At 38.4% G+C, this 23,941-nt stretch overlaps 3 protein-coding genes and 1 non-coding gene across 4 annotated transcripts; 1 reads left to right on the top strand and 3 right to left on the bottom strand.

Annotated features, from left to right (window-relative positions):
- The first annotated feature begins 1,940 nt into the window (after positions 1-1,940).
- On the top strand, positions 1,941-3,133 carry LOC137937839 (reticulon-like protein B9). Its single transcript, XM_068783021.1, has 5 exons — positions 1,941-2,086; positions 2,177-2,357; positions 2,484-2,625; positions 2,733-2,802; positions 2,890-3,133. Exons 1-5 carry the CDS (start codon positions 1,981-1,983, stop codon positions 3,057-3,059), a joined length of 669 nt encoding a protein of 222 aa, XP_068639122.1. The 5' UTR covers positions 1,941-1,980; the 3' UTR covers positions 3,060-3,133.
- Positions 3,134-3,300: 167 nt separating this feature from the next.
- On the bottom strand, positions 3,301-3,381 carry TRNAL-CAG (transfer RNA leucine (anticodon CAG)). The gene has a single exon. It is a non-coding gene; the product is annotated as a tRNA-Leu (tRNA).
- Positions 3,382-13,715: 10,334 nt separating this feature from the next.
- LOC137936440 (receptor protein kinase-like protein ZAR1) lies at positions 13,716-16,811 on the bottom strand. The gene is made up of 2 exons (XM_068781110.1): positions 15,042-16,811; positions 13,716-14,804 (listed from the first exon to the last, which is right to left on the bottom strand). Exons 1-2 carry the CDS (start codon positions 16,798-16,800, stop codon positions 14,155-14,157), a joined length of 2,409 nt encoding a protein of 802 aa, XP_068637211.1. The 5' UTR covers positions 16,801-16,811; the 3' UTR covers positions 13,716-14,154.
- A 3,356-nt stretch (positions 16,812-20,167) lies between these two features.
- Positions 20,168-22,102, bottom strand: LOC137936206 (protein PLASTID MOVEMENT IMPAIRED 15-like). The gene is made up of 2 exons (XM_068780774.1): positions 21,965-22,102; positions 20,168-21,832 (listed from the first exon to the last, which is right to left on the bottom strand). Exons 1-2 carry the CDS (start codon positions 22,100-22,102, stop codon positions 20,168-20,170), a joined length of 1,803 nt encoding a protein of 600 aa, XP_068636875.1.
- Positions 22,103-23,941: the final 1,839 nt, after the last annotated feature.

Below are 23,941 nucleotides of genomic sequence, written 5' to 3'. Positions count from 1 at the left end.
TCTGAATTTGCTAGCCTGGCTGGTCCAGTCCAGTAAATCTATCCACTTAATTAACCATATAACAGCATAAATGGAGAAATAAGGTTAGTTGGGATGGTTTTGCTTTATCCCATTTTGGCTGTTACTTGCACTCTTTCTATCTATCTAAAAGCCCTCCTTGCACTCGCAGTTGGAAAACCAATACACCCTGTGACGTTTTTCGTCAAAATTGAAGTGACTTTTAACTATTTACTTTTGGAAAATGTTGTTTTTGATTGACCTATCCTTGGGATAAATTTGTTCGTATGAACAGCAATTCGTCCTGGTGTCCGATTAGTCATAGTGTATCTTTGCCAATTGATCTCTGTCAGATATGGAACCTAGCAAGGATTGAGTTCAGATTGAAGGACTTTAGTTTGCAATATGTTAGAAATTATGTTCTCTCGTTCCCTTTATATTTACGATTCAATTGTTTCAATAAAAAGAAAATAAAAGAATATAAAATATTTTCTCTATTATAAATAGAAGTTCATTGTACTCAATTTATAAATAGAGGTTCATTATAATTTGATCTTATTTGTTTCGTTTATTATAAATGGAGGTTTATTATATTCAAATTATAATAAGTGAGTGAAATATTTATATTTTTTTAAATATTCAACATGATATCAGAATAGGTTCTGTAAATTGATTTAGTCAATCTATTGATGTAAGGATTGAGTTCAAATTGAAGGACTTTAGTTTGCAATATGTTAGAAATTATGTTCTCTCGTTCCCTTTATATTCACGATTCAATTGTTTCAATAAAAAGAAAATGAAAGAATATAAAATATTTTCTCTATTATAAATAGAAGTTCATCGTACTCAATTTATAAATAGAGGTTTATTATAATTTGATCTTATTTGTTTCGTTTTTTATAAATGGAGGTTTATTATATTCAAATTATAATTAGTGAAATATTTATATTTTTTATATATTCAACATGATATCAGAATAGGTTCTGTAAATTGATTTGGTCAATCCATTTAGATACTGTGATTTTTTTTTTGTTTATCATATGTAGTAGTTTATGTTCGTGTGAGTTGATTTGGTCAACCCATTGAGATAATATGATTTTTTTTTTTTTGGTTTATCATCTATAGTAGTTTTTGTTTTTGTTATACTTTTTCTTTCCTTGTATTAGTACTCGTTGTTTCCTTGACATTCACTCTTTCATAATGAATTATTTGTATTTATATATTGAAGAAAATTGGAATTTTTTAAAAGAGAAATCGATATTTTAAGTAACAAAGATCAAACGAGTAGTAGAAGAAAATTTTAATTTTTAAAGTATTTTATGCTATCAAGAAGAGACTTTACGTGGAGACTTTTATGTAAAAAGAGGAATAACCCCACAAGAATAAGGAAATATATAACGTAAACATGAAGAAAATTTTGTGCTTTCCCAGGTCTTGGGAAATCTGTCCTCTCCGTTCAACACACCAATCACCAGAAAATAATATTAGACGCCGGAAGGAAGCTTCTAGAAGTTTCCTTAATCTATGACGAAATAGGCCAACCCAGCGTATCTTGCAGGCCTAACACCTCTTCTACCGATCAGAGAGAAGTCTAGTCGTAGATACTTCGACATACCAACGCGACTCGGGACTTTGGTCGTCTTCCTCGCCGTCCTCCTCGGTATATCCGTTGAAGCTACTCTTTTGCCTCCCAGAATCAAGTTCCATTTTCAGAAGAACCTTTTTGTCCCTTTCCGACGAAGAAAGAGGGTACATAAAAGAATTGACATGCAAAGTTGACAGAGGCATCTGCAGCTAAAGCCATTCCTTCCTTGACATCTTTGTGTTGTCTTTCGTAGGCACTAAGCAGAGAACAACTGCTCTTATATAAGATCTCGCTCATGCCATTCCTTTTCCCAGTGTACATCAGAAACAGCATACTTGCTTGCTCGGCAAACCTGACTCCGACAAACAAACAGTTGTAGCAATCCATTTCTCAGAACTATGCCGGCCATCTACTATTCTGATTCCGACGATGAGCCATCGCCAGTACCGACTAAGCTCTTCGGTCGTGAGAGACATCTCCATTCTGTCTTTGGAGGAGGAAGAGGTATATATATACAATTCCTTTACTGCTGAGTTTTTGTTATTCGATCAGCCTTACGATCCTTGAAACTGCGCGCATGTGTTTGGTTTACAGTTGCAGATGTGGTCTTGTGGAGAAACAGGAACTTATCGGCCGCCATTTTGATCGGTTTTACTTTGATGTGGTTTCTGTTCGAGGTGGTTGAATACCCATTTATAACTCTTTTGTGCCACATCTCCATCACTGCTATGCTCTTGGTTTTCATTTGGTCCAACGTTGCTGCTCTCTTTGATAGGTAATTAGCCAATCCAAACAATAAGAAACCTTACATATATGGAATAGATTGATCCACCCGAACTAGCTGTAGCTAATGAACGTGCTAACAGTTTCTGATCATTCGTTTGTTTTTCCTTCTCGTCAGGTCTGCCCCCAAGATCCCGGAAATGATCTTATCCGAATCGGCGTTCCGGGAAGTCTCTTTAGCTGTCCGCGCCGAGCTCAATCGGTGGTTGTGGGCCTTCAACGACATCGCCAGTGGAAAAGACCTTTCTCTGTTCATTCTGGTACTCGCTCTGAAAAGCTTGCTTCACTTTCCTTTTTTTTTTTTCTTTTTGTGTGTGTGTGTGTGCATCAGGGGCAATTACTATCTATTTCTTCTTCAAATCTTCAGTCGATCATCGTTCTCTGGATGTTATCCGTGGTGGGAAGCTATTTCAGCTCTCTAAGCATCCTCTACATGTGTAAGCATCACGCTCTCTATTGATCAATTTTCTTCTGAGTTTCTTCTGCTTTGAGCATAAAGGAGAGTGTTGGGGTGCACTGAACAGGCTACTTATGCCTCCAAATACTACCGGCATTGTACGAGAGGTACGAGAATGAAGTGGATTATCTGGCAAGCAAGGGAAGACGGGACATGAGGAAGTTGTTCAAGAGATTTGATTCGAAGGTCCTGAACAAGATTCCAAGGGGACCAGTGAAGGAGAAGAAACACAAATAAGAAAACTCAATCCTCCCATATTTGATGGAAAAGATGACAATCAAAGTTATTTTATTTGTTTCCTTCAAAAACTATCCAAGGCATGCCCTTGAAAACGATAATAAAGCTGAAATTCAGAGCTGTAAGCTTTTGGATTGTTTCCGATCTACTGTTAAATGGTCAGTTTAAATATTGTGTTGAAATTATATCTTATAAGGAGAGTCTCCAATGGGAGACTGCTCTAAAATAAAAAAATAAAAATTGTCAAGAATGGGATTCGAACCCATGCCCTTTCGGACCAGTACCTGAAACTGGCGCCTTAGACCAACTCGGCCATCTTGACTTGCAGTTTTGTTGTAAAACTAATTAACTATAATACGATAAATTTCTCGTCGCCGTCCTTTCTATTTTCACCGGAGAGACGCTGACAATCGGTGAAACGATGGATGGCAGCATCCAGGCTCTTGTGGCAGACATTCTCTCTTCGTCTCTTTCGGCCTGAACAGAACCCCCAATGACATTTTCTGCAGGCCCTCCGGTGGCTCCTCTCTCGAAGTTGTGATTCCCTACTTGAGGATGTCATGGCATAGTTACTTGGAAAAGTAATCTCTCTTTCCCTCTCCGTTTCTTATTTCTTTTTGCCATCTGACTGGGTTGTTATGTGCATCTGCTAAGGTGATCTTTTCACAGTAGATCGGACCTTCTCGTCGGGCCGACTAGTAATCTAGGTTGCAACTGAGTTTACCAGTCACAAAATCAATATTTTGTCGTTCATTGGAGGCCGGTTAATCGCGAAATTTATATTTGATATTGTCGTCTATCTCGTTGATAATAGTTTTCAGCTAGCTGATAATGAAGGAGAATTTTAACGTATTGCTCTGCAGGCAATATGTTTGGCAGTTGCTTCTCGTAATGACTTGATTTACATTCATCTCGCACCGCACCGGCTTCAGATTGGACAGTGTCTGCAAAACCCATCCAGGAGACTGTACCTTCAGCTCGGCCTTCAACTCCTGCCATGACCGGATTAAACAGCGTGCAACTGTTGCAGTGGCGCCATGCACCTGGATAGCTCGCCCTACCCTTAAGGGTTGAATAGGTTGAAGAAACTGAGAATTGGTCATTGTTCTCATTGGTCCATATGAGCTTATCTTTTGAGGAATCACACAGTTGCACGCTTTGTCGAGCATAAATGAGTCTATGAAACCTTCTTAGCCTCATCATCCTTCAACCCTCTTCAAAATCCAAGATCTCAGTCAATATAGCTTTCTTCCCTCTTCTAGAATAAGACACCGTAAAACACTAGATCATGCTAGATTGTAGAGCTAGGGAAATGAAGACATGAGGGGGCTATTGTCAATCCATCCTTCCAAAAATGGATACTCCAGCCATTCCTAACATAGTGATGAATAGCCTTATAAAATGCAAGTTGTAGGGGTGCTAGAGATCTTCATAGATAGAAAATAGACTTACAATTCTTTCTTTTGACATATTAATCTCCATATAAAGTCTCGTTCTGATGGTTTCAGATAGCTTAAAATATGAAGCTTTCTGCTACCGCTTAAACCTCTCTTTTTGTCTAACCTTTGTTGCTTCAAATAACGATTTCTCTTTATAGAAAACTCTGATTGCTAAAATTTATTTTACATTGAAAATTAAACTCAAAGATCTTTCTGTCAACATATAATTTTCAATATGAAAAGTTTAGTTTGAAGGTGCAAACACCAAGAGACCAATAGGCAATGGGACGGGAAAGAAAGAAAAATAACATAATACAAACCTAAGCTACTATAGATGATAGATTAGAAAAAAATCACTTTATCGTTGTGGATTGACCGAGTCAACTCATAAAACCTTCTCTGATACCATGTTGAATTTCTAGAAAAGAGAAAAACTTTACTAACTTGATATAGTTTGAGTACATGAACTTCTATTTATAATAGATGATACAAGTAGAATCCAATTACAATTAAACAACTAAAATATAAGTCCTAGAATAACTAAACAACTTAAGAGAGTTAGTTAAGTGAGCATGTGACCAAGATCTAAGAGGATTTAGTAAGAGATCTAATGCTCTGGTACCATGTGAAATAATGGAATAAAGAAGATTAAGTAAGAGAGTGTGAGAAAAGAAGAGAGACAGTTGCTACAAAAGAGCCAAAAGAGCTACTCTCATTAGCGTTCTTAATCGATCACTAACCTTCTTAAAACTTAAATGAAAAATGGTGTACAAATATACAAATTCCCTTATGCAGTTAACTTCTTATAACTCCCACTCTACACCTCCAAAATACATAAAAATGAAACCATAGAGACACCAAAGCATGTTGGGTAAAATAATACCCTTACTAGGAGGTATAGATCATGTAAAATTATCAAATTACCATGTGCCATCAAGAACGAGATTTTACATAGAGAATTATGTGTTTTCTTTTGTGCCATCAAGAAGGATATGTATGTGTTTTCTTCTTTCATCTAAGCTGGGTCTCTACGTGCTTTTGCTCTCAGCTTGAGAAGGAGAAGTAGAGGAATATGGTAGTGTCGGCTACAATTATTATGCACTAAAGGTGTTGTTGACTAAATTATTAATACGAGGAAAATAGAACTTTGATGAAGTTACAAACTCTACCTTGAGGGGGGGGCATTACTAATAAATACGGAAGAGTCTTAGATAACTTTGATGGAAAAGAGTCTCACGGGAAGAAGCTAACTTTGATTGAACCATCTGGGCAAATGCCAGTCTCATTTGTTCTAAATTTACCATTTATGCTTATGCTGGCAAAAGCACAACCTTACTTATGAGGTTTCATTGCAAGACTTTTCGATAACATACCTCCAATTCCATGAAGCTCTCATGTCTTCTGTCATTACACTTGTGGGTGGTGACCACTACAAACATATCATCCTTCTAGCAAACATACAATCTCTTCAGTTTTTATTCTGAGGCTTCATAAATCTGTTTAATTCTTGTTGGAAGATGATTTTCAGTCACCGCATCCAGCCCCACAGCCGGCGCCGCAACCTGTTCCGTAAGCGGTCGTATCAGAAGCAGAAGTTTTTCCTTTGGGCACCCCATCGGCGCATGAGAAGATAACCACATAGATGAGACAGAACGCAGCTAACGCCACCCAGAAGAGAAGTCCAACGCCAACGCCGCCACTTGCACCTCCTATCACGATAGCCTCCTCTCTTCCCACTCTTACCATCCTACCGGTACTCTTCCTCTCCCCTTCTTTCGCTTCCGAGTCTATGAACTCCTTCCACAGGCTCCTTATCCCACAAGTCTCCTCCCGTCAATTGACTTTCACTAGATAATTTCTTCTCTGTATTGGTGAGGTGAGGCATGTATATTTTCCAAGTCAAAAAGTACTGCCTGGATCGACCTCAAAAAGTTGATCTCGGAATGGGGATTCTCCCCTCCTACTCCAGAGTCCAAATCATCGATCACTCGGAGCTTCACTCTGCTCCACTCGACCGACAAGGATGGTTCCCAGTTCCCACTTCTCTCCGAGTAACAAGAACCAGAGGTTACGCGTTCGCGACAAAAAGCCTTGATGCTCGGGTCAAAGCTCCAAAGATAAAAAAAAGCTCATGTGATTCGACTACACTGTTCGAAGTTTGCCCACCGGGAAAGATTCAGAAAAAAATTTCATCTCTGTTCCATTATTTACATGAACTTGACTAAATCTCATGGATAGATGGTGTGACGTAGCGAGTTAACATGGAGGCAAAAAAAAAAAAAACGTAAAAGACATGCTTCAAATTGATATGGAACCAACCATCTTAACTCAGTTTATGGAGCTATAAAAGATGATTTATTAGTCCATGGAACACATAGGTTGGTTAACATGGAAGCTGAGGTGAATTTATTTGAAAGAAGATAAAAGGTTATTTTCATTCTCAAAATACTAATTTTTAGAAAGGTGGAATTTGTCCATTTTTGCCACATTTGTGTTTGGTGAAGAATGTTGTAGTAACCACAACTCTTGCCAAAGTATTCATGGACTTTGATATCTTTAGAGGTCGATTTGAGGGTTTTAAGTACAATTAGTCACTTTTTCAAAGTTAGTAAACCAGATCTCTTACTTTAATCTATTTGATATGTCAGCACAAACTTATGTCAAATCGATCTTTTTGATTGTGAGATCATTTTACATTATCTAGCAAGTGAATTTGAGTTTTAATTTTCAAAGTTGACACTGATTGAGCTGAAATTTTACCATCAGGTTGAGTACAATTAACCTATATTTTTAGTATCACTAATTATAACTTGTGCCTTTTGATTTAATTTCTAGATAACATTGGGCTATTATTTTTTGAATCAATTACTTTATCATGGCTATTTTTCAATTGAGCTAATTTGAAAAATCTTCAATTGGGTTGAAATTGAAGTTTGATTTTGAAATCATTTGACTTTTCATACCTTTTAAGTTGCTTATTACATTGAAGGGCACAAAGGAGAAGTGTATTTTTATGTTTTCTTATTATTATCATAAAATCAACCTACTTGGAGACATCAAAATGTCTTGAAACTATAAGCATGTAATCCTTGCATTGTACTAGATCAAACCTAGTATAGGTAAGACCACAACCTCAATTCTCATTAGTTAGAAAACCTTTCAAGTTGTGGTTAAGTTGATGAAAATCCTTGTGGTCTAGGCTTGTTTAGCCTAATTGAGTTGTTGTAAAATTCCTTTGTGGGCTTAGGCTTAGTTAGCCTACTAGAGCTGTCATAAGTCCTTTTATGGGCAATTGATGCAATTGGGCTTTGTGACCTCATTGCTATAAGTGGCACTTGGTTATTTAACTTTGTGGACTTCAAAGTGTGAAGATACTTTGGAAGTGGATATAGTAACCTGAGTTTGAGTCGTGAATAACTATAAATCATTTTGTACCTTGTGCACTGTATCTTATTTGCATTACACTTCAAATTTTTTGAATTTATGGAAAAGGGAAATATTTTACTAACTTGATGTAATTTGAATACAATGAACCTCTATTTATAATAGGGTAAGTAAGGAGAATTAAATTACAAATAAACTACCCATGTCTCAGTTACACTCAAAATCTAGCACTTAAAGATAAGTTCTAGAACAATTAAACGACCAAACATAATTAAAAAACAAATATAACTAAAACATATTTAACTGAAACTCTTCTATGAGACCTCTTATGAGACTCCTGTAAGGCTCCACCATAATAATTTTGGTTATGTGAGACCTCATGTTGTGAAAGTCATGTAAGACTTTTTCAACACTCTCCCTCAAGCAGGATGTTAGATTTAGGATCCCACGTTGAGAGTATTAAACGAGCTAGTTTAGGCTGAAGGGAGTTACAAGAGGAAGAGAACGAAGAGAGAAAGGGGAGATGCTCGAGTGAAAGAAGAAGGAGAGGAAGAGAGGTCAAATAAGAGATAGATAGATAGATAGATAGATAGATAGATAGAGAGAGAGAGAGAGAGAGAGAGAGAGAGAGAGAGAGGAGGGAGGAGCATTAGGGTTAGGTGACGTGCTTAATCTTTCCCCTCAATGTATATTTATAATAATGAAAAGAACTACAATTACATCATTACCCTTTACCCTAAGAAGGATGAGAAGGGGATAAAAATCAAGAAAAAATTACATCATGGCACTATACTAAGGTCTTATCTTCTAACACTCTCCCTCAAGCTAGGGGAGAGAAAACATCATAGATACTTAGCTTGCCACAGATAGTGGTCTGAATCTTGAATGTGGTTAGTTTCATAAGAATGTTTGTCACCTGCCCTTGAGATGAAACATGTCTGAGAGATAAGATATCAGATTGAAATTTTTCCTGTATAAAGTGGAATTCTACCTTAATGCGTTTTGTTATCTCATAGAAGACTGGATTTGAAGCAATATGAATGGCTATCTAGTTATCACAATATAATTTCATTGAAGTTCCTTTATAAAAACCCAATTTAGTAAGAAGTGATTTGATCCATAAAAGTTCACTGACTGCGTGGGCCATAGCTCTATACTTTGTTTCTACATTAGATCTCGCAATAACATTTTGTTTTTTGCTTCTCTAAGTAACTAGGTTACCTCCAACTAAGGTACAATACCCAGAAGTGGACTTCCTATCATCAGGTGATATAGCCCAATCTCCATCCGAAAAACCTTCTATGTTGAAGTGGTCATGGTTTTTATAGAGAAGCTCCTTTTAAATATCTCAATATCCTCTCCAGGGTTTGCCAATCGGTAAGTTATGATTTGTGCACGTATTGACTCGCCACACTTACTGCATACGATATATCTGGTTTGGTCACAATGAGGTAAATAAACTTTCCCACAAACCTATGATATTTACCTATATAAACATCTTCTCCAAAGCTTGCGCATAACTTTGTATTGACATCCATAGGAATATCTATTGGTCGACACCCCATCATTCTTGTGTCCCCATAGGAACATACGTCCCCTGAGATAATACAATCCTATGTTTTGATTGGAAGACCTCAACACTCATAAAATATTTTAGAAGTTTTAGATCCTTAGTTTTAAATTCTTTGCATACTTTCTCTTTGACCTCTTTTGTATTATCCGCATCACTTCTAGTTAAAATGATATCATCCACATAAACAACTAGTAATACTCTTCCCTTTAAGGTATTCTTGATAAAGATGGAATGATCTACTAAGCACCGGTTGAATCCAAAAAGTAACATTGCTTGGCTAAATTTGTTAAACCAAGCTTGAGGAGACTGTTGAACCCATATAAAGACTTCCTCAATCTGCATACCGACTCCCCCTCAACCACAAAACCAGGTGGTTGATGCTTATATATATATATATATATATATATCTTCTTTATTATCCCCATTCAAAAATACAGTCTTCACATTCAATCGATATATAGGCCAAGGCCGAATAGCAACGAGTGATAATAAGATGCGTACTGAGTTTAATTTAGCCATCGGGGATAAAGTTTCCTCATAATTTGCTCATTAGCACTGAGTATACCCTGTTGCAACAAGTTAGGCCTTGAGGCGAGCAACAAAACCATTTGGATTGTACTTGATAGTGAAAACCTATTTATGGCCCATGGGTTTCTTACTGGGAGGAAGTGGAACTAGAGCCCAAGTTTGATTCTCATACGAGCATTCATTGCTTCTTCCATTGTTGTCTTCCATCCTGATGTCTAAGTCATCCAAATCACACATTTGTTTAGGAATAATCGGGATGAAGGGTCCCAAGGAAGAGGCGGTAAAACATATGGCCGAGGGAGAGGAAGGAGTGGAAGTTATTCCAATTCTAATTCCTCTTTAAATCCAAGTTAATCCAGGAAGTGCACATTTTATGGCTTGAATAACCAACTAGTTGATAAATTCTGGGATTTACATGGTAAACCGGATTATTTCAAAGCAAATAAAGTCTCCACTTCTCCTACATCAGCAAGCAATGAAGTGACTCAACCAAAGGAAAAAACTTGTGAGACAAAGATTATACAGTATTTCAGAAATTCAAGAGCTTTGTGCCATCTCCCCAAAATGCCACTACACCCACTGTGGCTACTTCAGGTACATTCTCCTTACTCTCTTAGTCTAGTAATAGTTCTATAAATAAATTAATGGAATGGTATTGGAATAGCTTCCATTCCATTTATAAACTGGTTTACACCCTCATGTATTGATATGCCCATTATTCCAGCTTTTCTAAGTGTCCACTTGCATCTGACTGAATTGTTTACCAAAACAGTATGTAGGGATGATCTTTTATATCAGTATGGTCCCTGATCGCACCTCCACTGCCAGCAAGATCCAGTGTTATGCCTTAATTGAGGACGCATTGAAAGCAGACAAGCTTGTGCAGGAGACTCGAGCTTCTTATCTGAAAGAGAGACTTAGAGCTAATCCTGCTTTCAAAGGAAGCAGACAAGCTTGTGCAGTATTCTGATAATCATGCTGCGGGTCCATATGCAACCCATCTGCTGAGCACCTGACTGTAATAATGTTTTTTTCCAGATTGTATTGTAGACACTGTTTGTCAATCCAGGTGTTTGCAATGAGTACGGAATCCTTGAAGATGTCATGATTCTTGGCCATGTGTTTTGGCTTTTTTTTTAATTTTTTTATTACTTTCAAGCTTTTAATGCGAGACAGTTTTTTTTGTTTTTTGGGAAAAATTAAGAAGTTTAAAGTGAAGCTCGGAGCCTTGTTATATCAGAGACTATGAAATCTTCCCAGTTTGTGTTATAAAAAATTACTGCTCTTGATAATCCAAGTTCTCTGGTTATCACTGTTCTTAAACAAATCCATAAGACTAAGGGTTTCCCATCTAAGAGTATTTTGAATTTATCCACATCCTGGTGCACTTTTCCAGTAGAGTTGTGGTTTCCTTCAGAAACAGAGAACTTAAAGATGCAGTTAATGTGGCTATAATTCAGAGTAGATTGTGCAAGACCGGATGGCTATAATCTCTCTTCTTGTCTAACAGTCGTAGAACCAAGTCAATATGGGTATATTATGCGCTGCACAGGGTTGAACCTGAAAAGCTCCAGAGTCCGACAGATTCAAGAAGCACGGAACACAGAAAGGTGGTCATATGTGAAGAAGGTGATCATGGATGGAGTAGTTGTTGGTGGAAAATTTTGCGCTGTTAACAATTTAAACAACTATTCTCTGGCTCGAGAAGTTGAAGACATGTTTGGTATGAATAAAGGGAGGAGTTTTAGAGTTTTGCTATTGCTTCTCTCCCTAGTTGAGAGATTGCAGGAGTTGTCTTTGTGGGTAAAGATCAATCTTATACGTTATAGTATATGGGAGGTTCTCCGGTTGTTGAGCGTCAGGCTGTTGCTAAAGAACCACGCTTGAGTGTTTATACGAGAAAAAAAGGAACTAAATTTCTGAATTTTGATTTTTTTTCGTGTATCAATGGAGAAAGCTTGAAGAGGGTAGTTGATCTTTTGAATCTAACCAGAGATTAAACTCAATTTCTTGCGAGTTTTTTGTCAGGCCACTTTCTTCACGTTCCCTGAAAGGTATTTTGATTCCGATCTACTCTCCCTTGCCTATCCTCCTGGTTTTCTCACAGACAAAAGGAGGAAAAAAATGATGCTTCGTTCCTGTGCTCCCGTGGAAGCTTTTGACTATTCTTCTAGGAGTGTTCTACCTGCCTTAGACAATTTGTTCGCCAACTTTTAACTGGTTAGATACCAAAAAATAAAACTGTTTGAATCTTGACTATCTGATCATTTTGACAAAATTGGTTTCTGTGTTTATGTACGAACACAGCCTTTTTCAATGGACGCTTTCTCAGTTTATGGAGGAACGTGGCGCCCATCTCATCCCCAATCAATCTTTCTCGATGACAGGGACTTCATGGATCCCCTGAGGAGGTTGCGAATCTCTCCGATGACTAAATGCTTTAGCTGTCACCCTTCTTAAGATGCTCCTCAAATTCACTTGCTTTTCTGTTGAGTTGCCCGTTTTACGGCTCTCCATGTCTACCAGTTTCTTTCCTCGTTAATAGAATTTAACTGTGGTGGATGCTCAACCACTACTACAACTACTGAAAACGCACTTGCTTGCTGGATGATCCAATCGCAGTGAGCTTTCTGTATCCATTTCTCATTTGCTTGCTCACCATCTAATTTCATAATCGCATCCTATCCGTTCTCTTTCTTCTTCTCACCCGCACTTGATCACGTCCATCACTGTCTTTTTTCCTCTTCTGAGTCGTGCCAGGTAAACAACTGTACCAAGAAAGTCTTTTTACCATCGCAGTCAAACAATTCGATGCTTTACTTATCAGAGGCTGAACAGGCTATCTTTACAAGCTGTTAAAGGTTCTAGTTTCCACCAAGCACGAAAGGTCTGTCCATACTTTCCTCTCATTGCGTCTCCAAAGCTCCAATGTGGAGAACGCAAAGATGCAGCTTTTTGTCCCTAGAACCCTAACGAAAAGGACAATTCAGTGGAACTGTATTGAAAGCAACCACGACAAGTCCTGCAGAGAGATGGAAGGAAGAGTTGCGGAGTGACCAGACTAGAATCCACATTGCTCACAAGAATTTTCACCAAAGGTTAAACTAGTAACCACATGGATCATTAGAATCCAGAAAAGCTACTGTCAAGGTCAGTATCTCCGGCAATTCCATCATTGAAGCCCGGGAAGAAAGTGGTTTTTGATTGGACCTGCTTGCGTACCATCGCCTTGGATGCCAACCGTCGTGAATTCATCCGTGACAGTCAGAGATGGTCCTAGCGAGACAAACATAAGATGCAAATGGCAGCCGGGCTCTCTTCACTAGAATCGAGGGAGGCCTCGGAGCAGGACTCTAATGGCCATCTTCTGCCATAAATGACAATAATCCAAGCCACTGCATTGAGAGGAGGCCATTACTGGAAGATTTGGCGGCAACAGTTTATGGAACGTCTGTACGTGTAGTGATCGCTCGTTAGAAGCCAAACCATGAGCCAGAATCTGTAGATTTCTCTGTTAGATAGTCCGAGGGGGGAGGGAGGAGCTCAGAATCTAGGCCAAGGAGATTTTTAATCTTTCATTTCTGTCAACAGAAATTGAAGTATGACAACGATGGGGTTCATCCTCCCGTGATGTAGCAGTTTCTTTCACAACAAGATGCCTGCCCAGACTAAGAACAAAAGAAACAACATAAAAGTTTTTGTCACCACTCGATCCAACATCTGCTCACAAGCAAAACAGAGTTCCAGCAGGTCCACACTAATACAGAGCAGATTTTGAATAGGTTTCCCCTTTCAAGTGACGAATGCTAAGAAAGAAATAATTTTTATTTAACCCAACAGTCCAGACTTACAGGCCACAAGTTTAGCTCAACAAGGGAGAAAAGAAAAATGGGTCATGCATCAAATTACCAGCACTGTTTTGCATTTACCACAACCAAACATGATACAAGTTACAAGTTACAAGGTCACAAAATAAGCTGGAAACGGGAGGAGGGGGAGTGAAACTGGCCATGTCAACAAGGTAATTATTGCAGAGAAATCTGGGGCAGAGCCTCTTTTAACATGTTCTTGAGGGAAACTTTTTGACAAACGGGATGAGCTCTGTTGTTTCATGCAGGAAAGGTGGTTCTAATCGAATTCACAAATGACAAATGAGCGGACTTAGTGAGTCCTAATCACTGACACTTAACTTCTCCAATGCATCAGATACATGTCTCATTGAAGGCCTTCTCTCTGGATTGGAATGAACACAAGCTATGGCAATTTTAAGCACTGCAACAATCTCGTCCTCATACTGGGGTTCCCTGGCTAGAAATGGGTCTAATACATTGGAAAGTGGTTCCTTTTGTTCTATACACAACTGGACCCATCTCACTATATCCATTTCAGAGGTAGCCATCAGAACTGTTGGTGATCTTCCAGAAATCATTTCAAGTAAAATCACTCCATAAGAGTAGACATCCCATTTTTGTGATGGTTTCAGAAGTTTCAATGCCTCAGGGGCTTGATAATACAATCCAGAGTTTGCAGGAAGACTGCCTGAGATATCAGACAATTGATTTTCTTGTTTCTCAGAGGGATCCCAATTTGATTGAAGTGCTGGGGACGCTCCTGCAATATTTGCGAGGCGCCCAAGACCAAAATCAGAAATATAAGGTTCCATTTTTTGCCCCAACAGTATATTATTGGGTTTAAGATCTCCATGAACGTACTTCTTTGGACTAAAATCATGCAAATAAGCTAAACCTTTTGCTATTCCCTTCTTGATTTTGATCCGAACAAGCCATGGCATTGGAGAAAAAGCTGCCATTCCAGACTTCCCTGAAAAAAGAATAAGATCCGCAGTATAAAAATTTGGCTTCAGAATACAAACTACAGTAGTCATGAAAATAAGATAAAAACCAAGAACTTTATCAATCCTAAAGATCCATAATAAAATTTGCCACAATAAAATGCAACTGAGGTCGTCATGGACGTTCGTAATGGTGTCATCAAGCTGTCTTTGGAATTCAGACAAGAATTTCGAAAAAAAAGGAAGGAAAGAGGGATTTTAATTACCATGAAGAGCAGTGGTTAGACTTCCATTTGGGATATACTCATAAATAAGAAGCTTCTCATCAACTGACCAGTAATATGCTCTAAGAGTAACAATATTTGAATGTCTGAGCTTTCCAATGGCTTCCACCTCTATTTGAAACTCTTTAAACCTCTGTAAACCCGCTTCTCCCAATCTCCTCACAGCCAGAGTGAGCCCATGTTCGAGCACAACCTTGTAAACAATTCCAATCCCGCTCTTACCCAGAACAAAAGCAGAAGCCTTCAAAAGTTCGTCCAAATCAAAGTTAACCTGTGAATCCAATGGCACAAGATCAAACTGGTCAATATGTTCTGATGGAGTCTCCGATCCATCTTTTCTAAAACAACAACAGTCATTCCTCCCGTTGTGCTTCTTCCCCGAGTGACCTCCCTGACTTTTACCCCTGCAGGACACAACCCTCCAATAACAAAAAAGGAACCCTAATCCAATAAGCCCGATTCCCACAATATCGCTTGCCACAATAGCGATCACAGCGCCTTTACTCAAGCCTCGCCTTTTGTTCCTGCCATTTGAGTTATTATCATCCGAGACTCCAGGCGGATAGTTACTTGGTAAAAAGGGAAAGGAGGAAGGAACGCTCGCCGGACTATCTGAAGAGCAATCGTTCTTCAAGGGAGGACCACATAGTCCAGGGTTCCCGATAAATGCTGTCGGTCCCCTGTTCACCAGAGCTCCGTTTTGTGGTATTGGCCCACTGAGCTTATTGTATGAAAGATCAATGTAGACCTTCTCTGGGAGATTTCCAAGGGTTGCAGGAATGGAGCCGGAGAATAGATTGTGGGATAGATCAACTGTTCCTTGAAGGTGAGAAAGCTTACCGATATCTCTAGGAACAGAACCATTAAATCCATTATAAGAAAGATCAAGTTGCTCCAATTGTATCAAATTAGTACCCAATCCATCAGGAAGGGAACCTGTGAAGTTGTTGTGACTAAAAACAAGGGTCTTCATCTTCTTGCATTGGATTATGGAAATGGGTACGGAACCATTCAGCGCGTTCTTCGACACGTCCAGTGTTTGGAGGTACTTCAGATTCCCAACCTCGGGGGGAAGAGACCCAGACAGAGAATTCCCGTAAAGCACCAAACTTTGGAGGCCTTGTACGTTAAAGAGCCGAACAGGCAAGCTTCCGTAAAGCTTATTGCTTCGTAAATTGATATGTCGAAGGGAAGAGAGATCTCCCAGAGATGGGTGGAGAAAACCCATCAGTTTTTTCTTGGGTATGCTTAAAGAAACAACTCTCTTGTCATTGCATGTGACTCCATTCCACGAACATGGGTTTTCATCGGAGAAATTCCAGTTATTCATAGTCCCATCTGGGTCTTCTGCCATTGATTTTTTGAACGAGAGAAGAGCAGTTCCTTCCTCATTCAAGCAACCCACATGAACAAACAAGCTACAGAAGAGGAACAGTACCCAAACCGGAGATGACTCAGAGGGTAAAGTTTTGCAGAACTCCATGGCCGTTGTAAAGAAGCAACCGTGAGAAAAATCGGTCTTATCAGGGGATCTTTGCTCACCTTGCCGCTGAAATTCCTTTTCTGAAATGAATATGACCGTTTGAAGAGGAGCAACGAGAGTGGTTGGAGTGGGACTGGGAGCCCTGGCCTTCAAAAGACGGTGAAGAAGTGGAGATGCCGGTTGTGCTGTCTTCCGAGGACAGATTTCGTTCATTAAACACGAACCCAAAACATAAAACCAGTTGAATAATACTGTCATCTATCCTTTTATTGACTCAAAATCATAATGGGAACGCTTTCAAGGCTCAATATTTCTAATTACCATGATATTCCACCACCACTTACGCCGAATGTTTCTGTTTCTGATGATTTTCTGATAAGCTGGACCCCTGTGCCTCTCAAACTCATACCCGTTAGATCAAGCTTCTAAGATTTCGGCGAGATACGAGAAAAGGACTGCCGATAAATTGGCATGCGCCACTCGATGTAGCCGTTTGTCAGATTAAAAGTGATACCAGAAAAAGAAAAGCCTTCATGGTCGAACCTCTTTTAATATTTGTTCATTTTTATGCGATTCTGATTTCTACTTGCCTATTCTAGTATTCTAGTATTCTAGTATTCTGGTATTCTGATATTCTGGTATTCTTCTGTCTGGTAAGGGCGTGACATGGTCGTTCCCATGGGCCCTTCCGACGGCAATAAGAAAATAGGGAAAAGCATACAGGCTACAGCAACCATTTCCAAATCGCCACCTTAGATTCAAAACCCATTTGCCAGTGTCTATCTGGTTTCGTTCGTTTGCATGAAAGCAGCAAAACAGTTCTGATTATGTCCCCTTTTCGTACTCTGGAAGGGATGAACAATGATGTATTGACAACGAGGATCTCCCACATTTTTACTTTATGTTCCATTCTAACGCCGAGTGCTCTCCTACAGTCCTTTGGGTTTTGCTCTGAAACTTCTCCGAGGCCATTAACAATTATTATCGTACGAATCATTCACTCTTTGAGCAATGCGGAGGCTGAGAAGGACAACGACATCCACTTCTTCTATTGTCAAATCTAGAGTGGAATACGGTATACTTCGTTTTTTTAGCTTCTTTATTTCTTTCAAGTTTCAAGGGATAATCCAAATTTTAAAATAATTCCCATCGAAAGGCCAAACGGAGGACTTCCTCTCAAAGAAAAAGCCATTTCAGGGAAATAATGGGGCGTTCAATGTGGCATCTCGCCGCAACTAACGGCAAGACATGGACGAGAAAGGTGGGGCCGGTAGGAATTTCAGTCTTAGTGGTTGCAGTGAAGACGATTTTGGAGGCGACGGCGATGACTCTGCTCAGTATGGTCACCTAATTAATTACAGAATTCTGGTCTCCAACTTCTAACTTCCAAGGTGGAAGCCGAGAATTCGGGCCTGCAATTTGGTGGGGGAAGGCTTGATTACAGAACAAAGGAAAAACGCATTGTCGTCATGATTACGGATTATGCAGTTTTAAGCAGCTGCTCCAGTTACCGCCTGCCGGAGAAATATTTCAGATTATGAAGGTGAAACATCTCACCCCCTCTATAGAAAGGAAAACTATATAAATATATTTTGAAAGAAACATAAAATTTAATTCTCTCTTACTATTGACATGGGAAGAGATGAGGCTAGGTTCCTCCAAGCAAAGGTGCAATTGGGAAACCGAAAAAAGATGACTTTTGGATTATGACAATGCAAAAGGAATTGAATCAATTTGAAAGAAACAACGTTTGGTCTCTAGTACCTAGACCCCGAAATCAACAAGTCATAGAAACAAAACGGGTTTTTAGGAACAAAGCTAATGAAGAAAATTAAGTTGCGAGGAGCAAAGCTAGGTTAGTTGTCAAAATGATATAACCAAAAAGAAATAACTGATTTTGAAAAAACCTATGTACCCATGGCAATACTAGTAGCAATTTGAATCCTTTTAGCCTATATTTGTCATATGAAGTTCAAAATATACCAAACGGATGTAATGAGTGCATTTTTTAAATAGGTATATTGAAGACAGTTTATGATGAACAACTTGAAGGTTTTGAAAACTTGAGCAAATTTGACCATGTATATAAATTACATAAAATTTTATATGGGTTAAAGCAAGCTCCTAGAGTGTGGAATGAAAGACTAAAGTAATTCTTAGAAAAAAAATAGTTATAAGAGAGGTAGTGTAGATAAACTCTATTTACAAAGTGTTGGACAATGGGCCTAAGCCCACATGGGAAGATATGGTAGAATGTCATTTTCTACGAGAAGATTCTATACACCATTTGTAGTAAATTAGATGTTTATGATGTTCTCTCACCTCTAACTTGAGGGGGTGTTGAAAGATGGGCCCAAGTACACGCGAACAAAGAAAGTCCACATGTCCCAGTGTGTGAAAGATGGGTTCAAGCCCATAGACTAAGGAGATGGCCCATAGGCCCACACAATGGTGACATGATGGTAAATAAAGAGTCATCTTTATAAAAATGACACTAATGTAATTAGTTTATGATTTATGTCTCTTATTCACTCTTACTGGGGTGAATGGTATTCTTATACTATTAATACTTTCTTCATCTTCTCCTCCTAAAATCTTCTTTCTACAACTCTTCTTCTTCTACTCACCCCTTAATCCTCTTCTACTTAGATTATACATCATGAAATCCTAAGTTTCAGCATTCCTCTTGTTCGAATAGTGTTTTTTCTTTGTCTTTTGCATAGTAGAAGTTTGTTTGAATAGTCGTCCTTGTTTGAACAATGGTGTTGTCAATGGTTTGTCTCTTATTCACTCTTACTGGGGTGAATGGTTTGTCTTTGTAATTTTGTGTATTAAAAAAATTCTCTAAGCCACACCATTAGTCTTTAGGTTGTTTATTATCATAAAAGACTATGAGAATGAGGACCTTGAGGTCAACATTCTTCCCTCTTTTTTTACGACGACAAACACTTAGAAACCATATAAAATGCAAATGCACATTGTATGATTTTTGAAAAACTACCCCCAAGTTTGATGTCCCTCTTTTACTCCCCCTAATTTTAATGACCATCAATTTTTACTTTTATCAAGTATTTTTAATGTCATACTTTGTTGTGTGGTAATTTGCTTCGGGTTTCAAAAAATACTTTAAACTAGTTTATTACTGACTTCTTAATAAAAAAGCTTGTGGATAATACTTATCACTGTCAGAGGTGGTTCCGGTCCACCTGTCTTGAGTAGATTGGCTTTCTACACTTAAACGACTAGTCTTTTAGGTTGTATTGGTCAACCCTCTTGACAATCACTAACACCTATTTAAGTGCCAATGATCTAAGAACACATAATGGGCTTCATATGTTGCTTCAATGTGAATTGAGCAAAGAAGAGAGTGTAAGAGGAAATATATGAGATTTAGTTTCTCTTCTCCAAGCTCATTCAAGAAGAAATCCTTTTTTTCTCTCCAATATTCTCTTTTTCCTTTCTTCTTTTATATTTAGTAAAAGTTTATGCTTGCATTAGAAATCGTGTTCTTGACGTTCAAGCAATAACAAAATAAAAATCTATAGAGTTGAATAAATGTCATTATCATCATGTTGTATCTTCAAAAATTAAAGATATCTATAAGAAACCAGCATGTTTTGCCAAATCAAATCTGTTTTCCGGCCTTGTTACCAGTGAAAAACTTGGCTAAATTTAGCATCCCCCTCTTCTTCCTGAGAGCTATAGAGGAAGTTCGTCCCACTTGCCTTAGTCCAGTGGAGGCCGGTCTTCTCATCCTAGATGTTCTCGGGATTATGGGGCTTCCATTATCAGTTTTAGGTGTTCTTTTCAATGCTACCTTTGGCTGCAACTTTGCCGCTTCAGTTTGTTTCGCTAATTGCTTCCAATTGTTTAACTCACTTTGAACTGCTTTTCTCGCTTTTAATGCATTCTCTGTCTTGTTCAACTCGTGTTCTTCGACATCTCTTAGCTGTCTAATCTCCTTCTGAACTATCTTAGTCTTCAACGAGATCTCCTTTTCACTACCCTTTAGTGCCTGAATCCAAGCCTGAGCAGCAGCCACTTTTTTATCTGCAATCTCTTCAGCATCGTCTGCTACACCAGTCAAATACTTGTACTCAAATTTTGATATTGTCACTGTGGAGCTCATTGGAGAGGAAGATGTTCGGGCTTGGACGGTTCTCTCAGTCAGAACCTTCAAGCTCTTAAGACCTCTAGCTTCTGATCTTTTCACCGCTTCAAGCTCTTCCATGGCAGCTCTTAGTCTCTCCTCTTCTACCTCAATTTCGGACTCTGCGTTTTGAATTTCTTGGCTAATACTTGAAGTTTCTTGGCTTAAGAGCTCTTTCTCTTTCTTGCCCGCCTCTTTTTCAGTTTCTAACTGCTGGAGTGTCGCAGTAAAATTTGAAACTACTGATCTAGCCTTCTCTTCAGCAGATGTGGCACTCTCCAATCTGGACCGTGCTCTGAGAAGTTTAGAGTTGAGGTTTCGAACCTTCGAATCCGACTTCTCTTCCAGTTTTTTATACTTGGCTGTTTCTGCAGCAACTTGTTTCAGCTCTCCTCGTATAACATCCATGGAAGTCATGAATTGGAAACTTTCTTGCTTAATACTGTTCAACTCCTTTTTAGCTTCTCTTAACTTGGTCAAAACAGATTCCAACGTAGCAGCGCTTGCAGATTCTCCCTCGTTTTCTTTTTTAATCAGCTCCACGACATTAATCTGATCCAAAGAATCTTTGGAGGAAAACCCATTATTTTGATTCATCACCTTTACCAACTTCAGTTCATTCTTTAATACATGAATGTCTGAATTCCTTTCCAGCTCCTTTGAATGATTAATGTCTTGAATCAGATTATTAATTTTTGTACATGCTTTCTCCATATCTTCAGAACTAAGTTCTCGAACAGCCTCCATTCTAGCAAGCCCAAGCTCTTCATTGGTTTCTTCTCTCTCTTTTTTGAATGTTTCTATGGTGTTTGAATTAGACCTCATCCTAGAAACTGAAGAGGAGAACTGCTTTTCAGATTGCTGCCTTGATTCTAAAACAGAGGCCATATCCAGTTTTAGCTGACTTAAATCTTGTTTCACTAACTCAAACTGTCTCATCACTTCATGGTACTTGGGACTGTCTGGCTCGCCAGAGACCAGTGTCCAGTCTCCTTCAGATCTTTCTGTTTTCTTTACTCTGCGAGTCTTCTTCCTCTCTGCTTTTGTGTTGGCATTGGAATGTTCAATTTGTAGTGAGACTTCTCTAAATTTTTTTCTAGCATTGAAGAGTTCAGATTCTGCCAGATGTTGTTCTCTTGCCTTCGTCAAGATAAATTTTGATAAACAATCCAACCGTTAACAAATTTAAAAGAAAGAGCGAACGAGAGAGAGAGAGAGAGAGAGAACGGAAAAACCTCAGTTGACCACTTGTTTTGGTAGAACAGGAAATACCTTGGGAAATTCTACATGTGCTTTGCTCTTTTGTGTTGTTCCTCTGAGAAGCTTTTCTCCACACAGGTCTACTATAGCTGCCTTAACAGAACCAGTCTTTGCTGTACTACTGGCTTCAGCTTCATTCACAGCAACCATTTTCCCCCACCACTGACTAGCTTCAGTTTCTCTACCAGGGAAAAACACACATCATCAAAGAGGAGATAGGGTAATTTCTTATCATAACTTAGATGAATTTCAATGAAAACACATGGGCAGCTGATAAACTAGCCTGTTATTTTGCCTCTTAAAAGGTAAAATCAGGAGATAGAACCAGAGGAGCTTCCTCCCCCATCTAATGCCGAAGACACCATTTTCGGTATCGTTATTATAATATATAATATAACAAAATAAAAACAAACATTCCAGCAATATCTCCGCGTTTTTCAAAGTCACGTTCAAGTTGAAAACCGTCCGTCACGGAACTCCAGCAACAAGAGCAGAAAAACCATCCAAACACATGTCTGACATCAAATTCCACACCATGGTCCTCCTTGTTTTACCATCACATTTCAGAAATTGTTCCAGTTACAGTGACAAGAAAGAAGTTTTTGATAAGACGATACACAAGGAATTTGATCAAAAGACACCGAAACACCTACCTCAAGTCCTCAACCACCGGATTGACCTTCCGAATTTGAGTCGCTCAAGTCGCCATGAAGCCGATACGATCATAGAAAATGGAGCAAGAGACCGAAAGGTTGGAAACGACGACGTGCAAAATACAAATTTTGCCAGGATTTTTAAAGCATCGGGAAGAGGACTAAAATGTTCAATCTGCTTTTCGTTACATCTGAATAATCGTCAGCGTCTTTTGTACTTAAAGCCACACATATTGTAGTCCGCCAGTGCCCCGAGGCTCTAAGCCTTATTCAGTATAAAATGGTTCAGTTCTTAGTTGTTTACAATTGTAACAACTAAAATTAAAGTGAATTCCATCTATTAGGTCTAAAATAATAAGAAACTACATGACTTATCTTGATCTAACTTGATAAAACTACCTATTAGGAAAATATTAGTCTCAAGATCCCACCCTAACCAATCAAGTTGTATTGTGGAAGACAAGAATTCAACCAAAGAAGGTCACCTTGATCGATCAAATTGTGTTGCAAAAGAGAGGAGTTTAATTGAGCAAAGGACACCTTGACCGTGCTATCGAAGAGAAAAAGTTAATAGATCAAATCGCCTTAATTGAACAAGTTGTTATATTCAAAGGGTTAGACGGTTGATCAGACAAGTAGCCTTCATCGAACAAGTTCTACAATAGAAGAGAAGAAATGTTGATTTGATCGCTCTAGGTGAACTAAATATGTACCTAGGAGAATTTTCGAATCCAAACTCTACCACCATGTTAGTAGGTCAAAACGAATTTTTTTAAGTATTTTCTCATAATTTTAGTATTTTTTTTTATCAAACTCTGTAAGCCACCAAAACATGTAAGTAATATACCACTATGTAAGTAGATAAAGAAAAAAAATTAAGTATTTTCTTAAAAATTTAGCATATATCATCGATTTTACTAAAAGAGAAAAGATTCACTTCATACTCAAATAACAAGTTTTTAGAATTTCATCTATTTATGCAAATTTTCGCCTCATTTGAGTTTGATCAATCATCAAGTTTTTCAAAAACTAAGTGCACTAGAACTCTTAATTTTATATCTTTAGCTTGTCTTGGCTTATATTTATATTGGAATTGATCTTCTTGATTGTCAAATCATTTGATATTATCCCACAAATGAATTTGAGTTTTGTTTTTCAAATTGACACTTGATTGAGCTATGGGTTTTCCTTGTTGAGCACAATCCAACCCATCTTTGAATATCCATCGTTTTACTTGTGAATTTGGGGTTAAACCTGTTCTTACATTAATTGCACTAATTGATTTCAACAAATCAACTTGAGTTATTGCTTTTAAATCAGTTACTTTATTGAGCTT

This window comes from Aristolochia californica, unplaced genomic scaffold (assembly GCF_029961685.1).
Source record: "Aristolochia californica isolate CCGP_79_NKW_82.1479 unplaced genomic scaffold, dmAriCali1.0.hap1 SCAF_7, whole genome shotgun sequence".
Lineage (NCBI taxonomy): Eukaryota > Viridiplantae > Streptophyta > Magnoliopsida > Piperales > Aristolochiaceae > Aristolochia > Aristolochia californica.
Note: the sequence above shows the minus strand (reverse complement) of the source record. Positions and strands in the feature narration are given on the sequence as shown.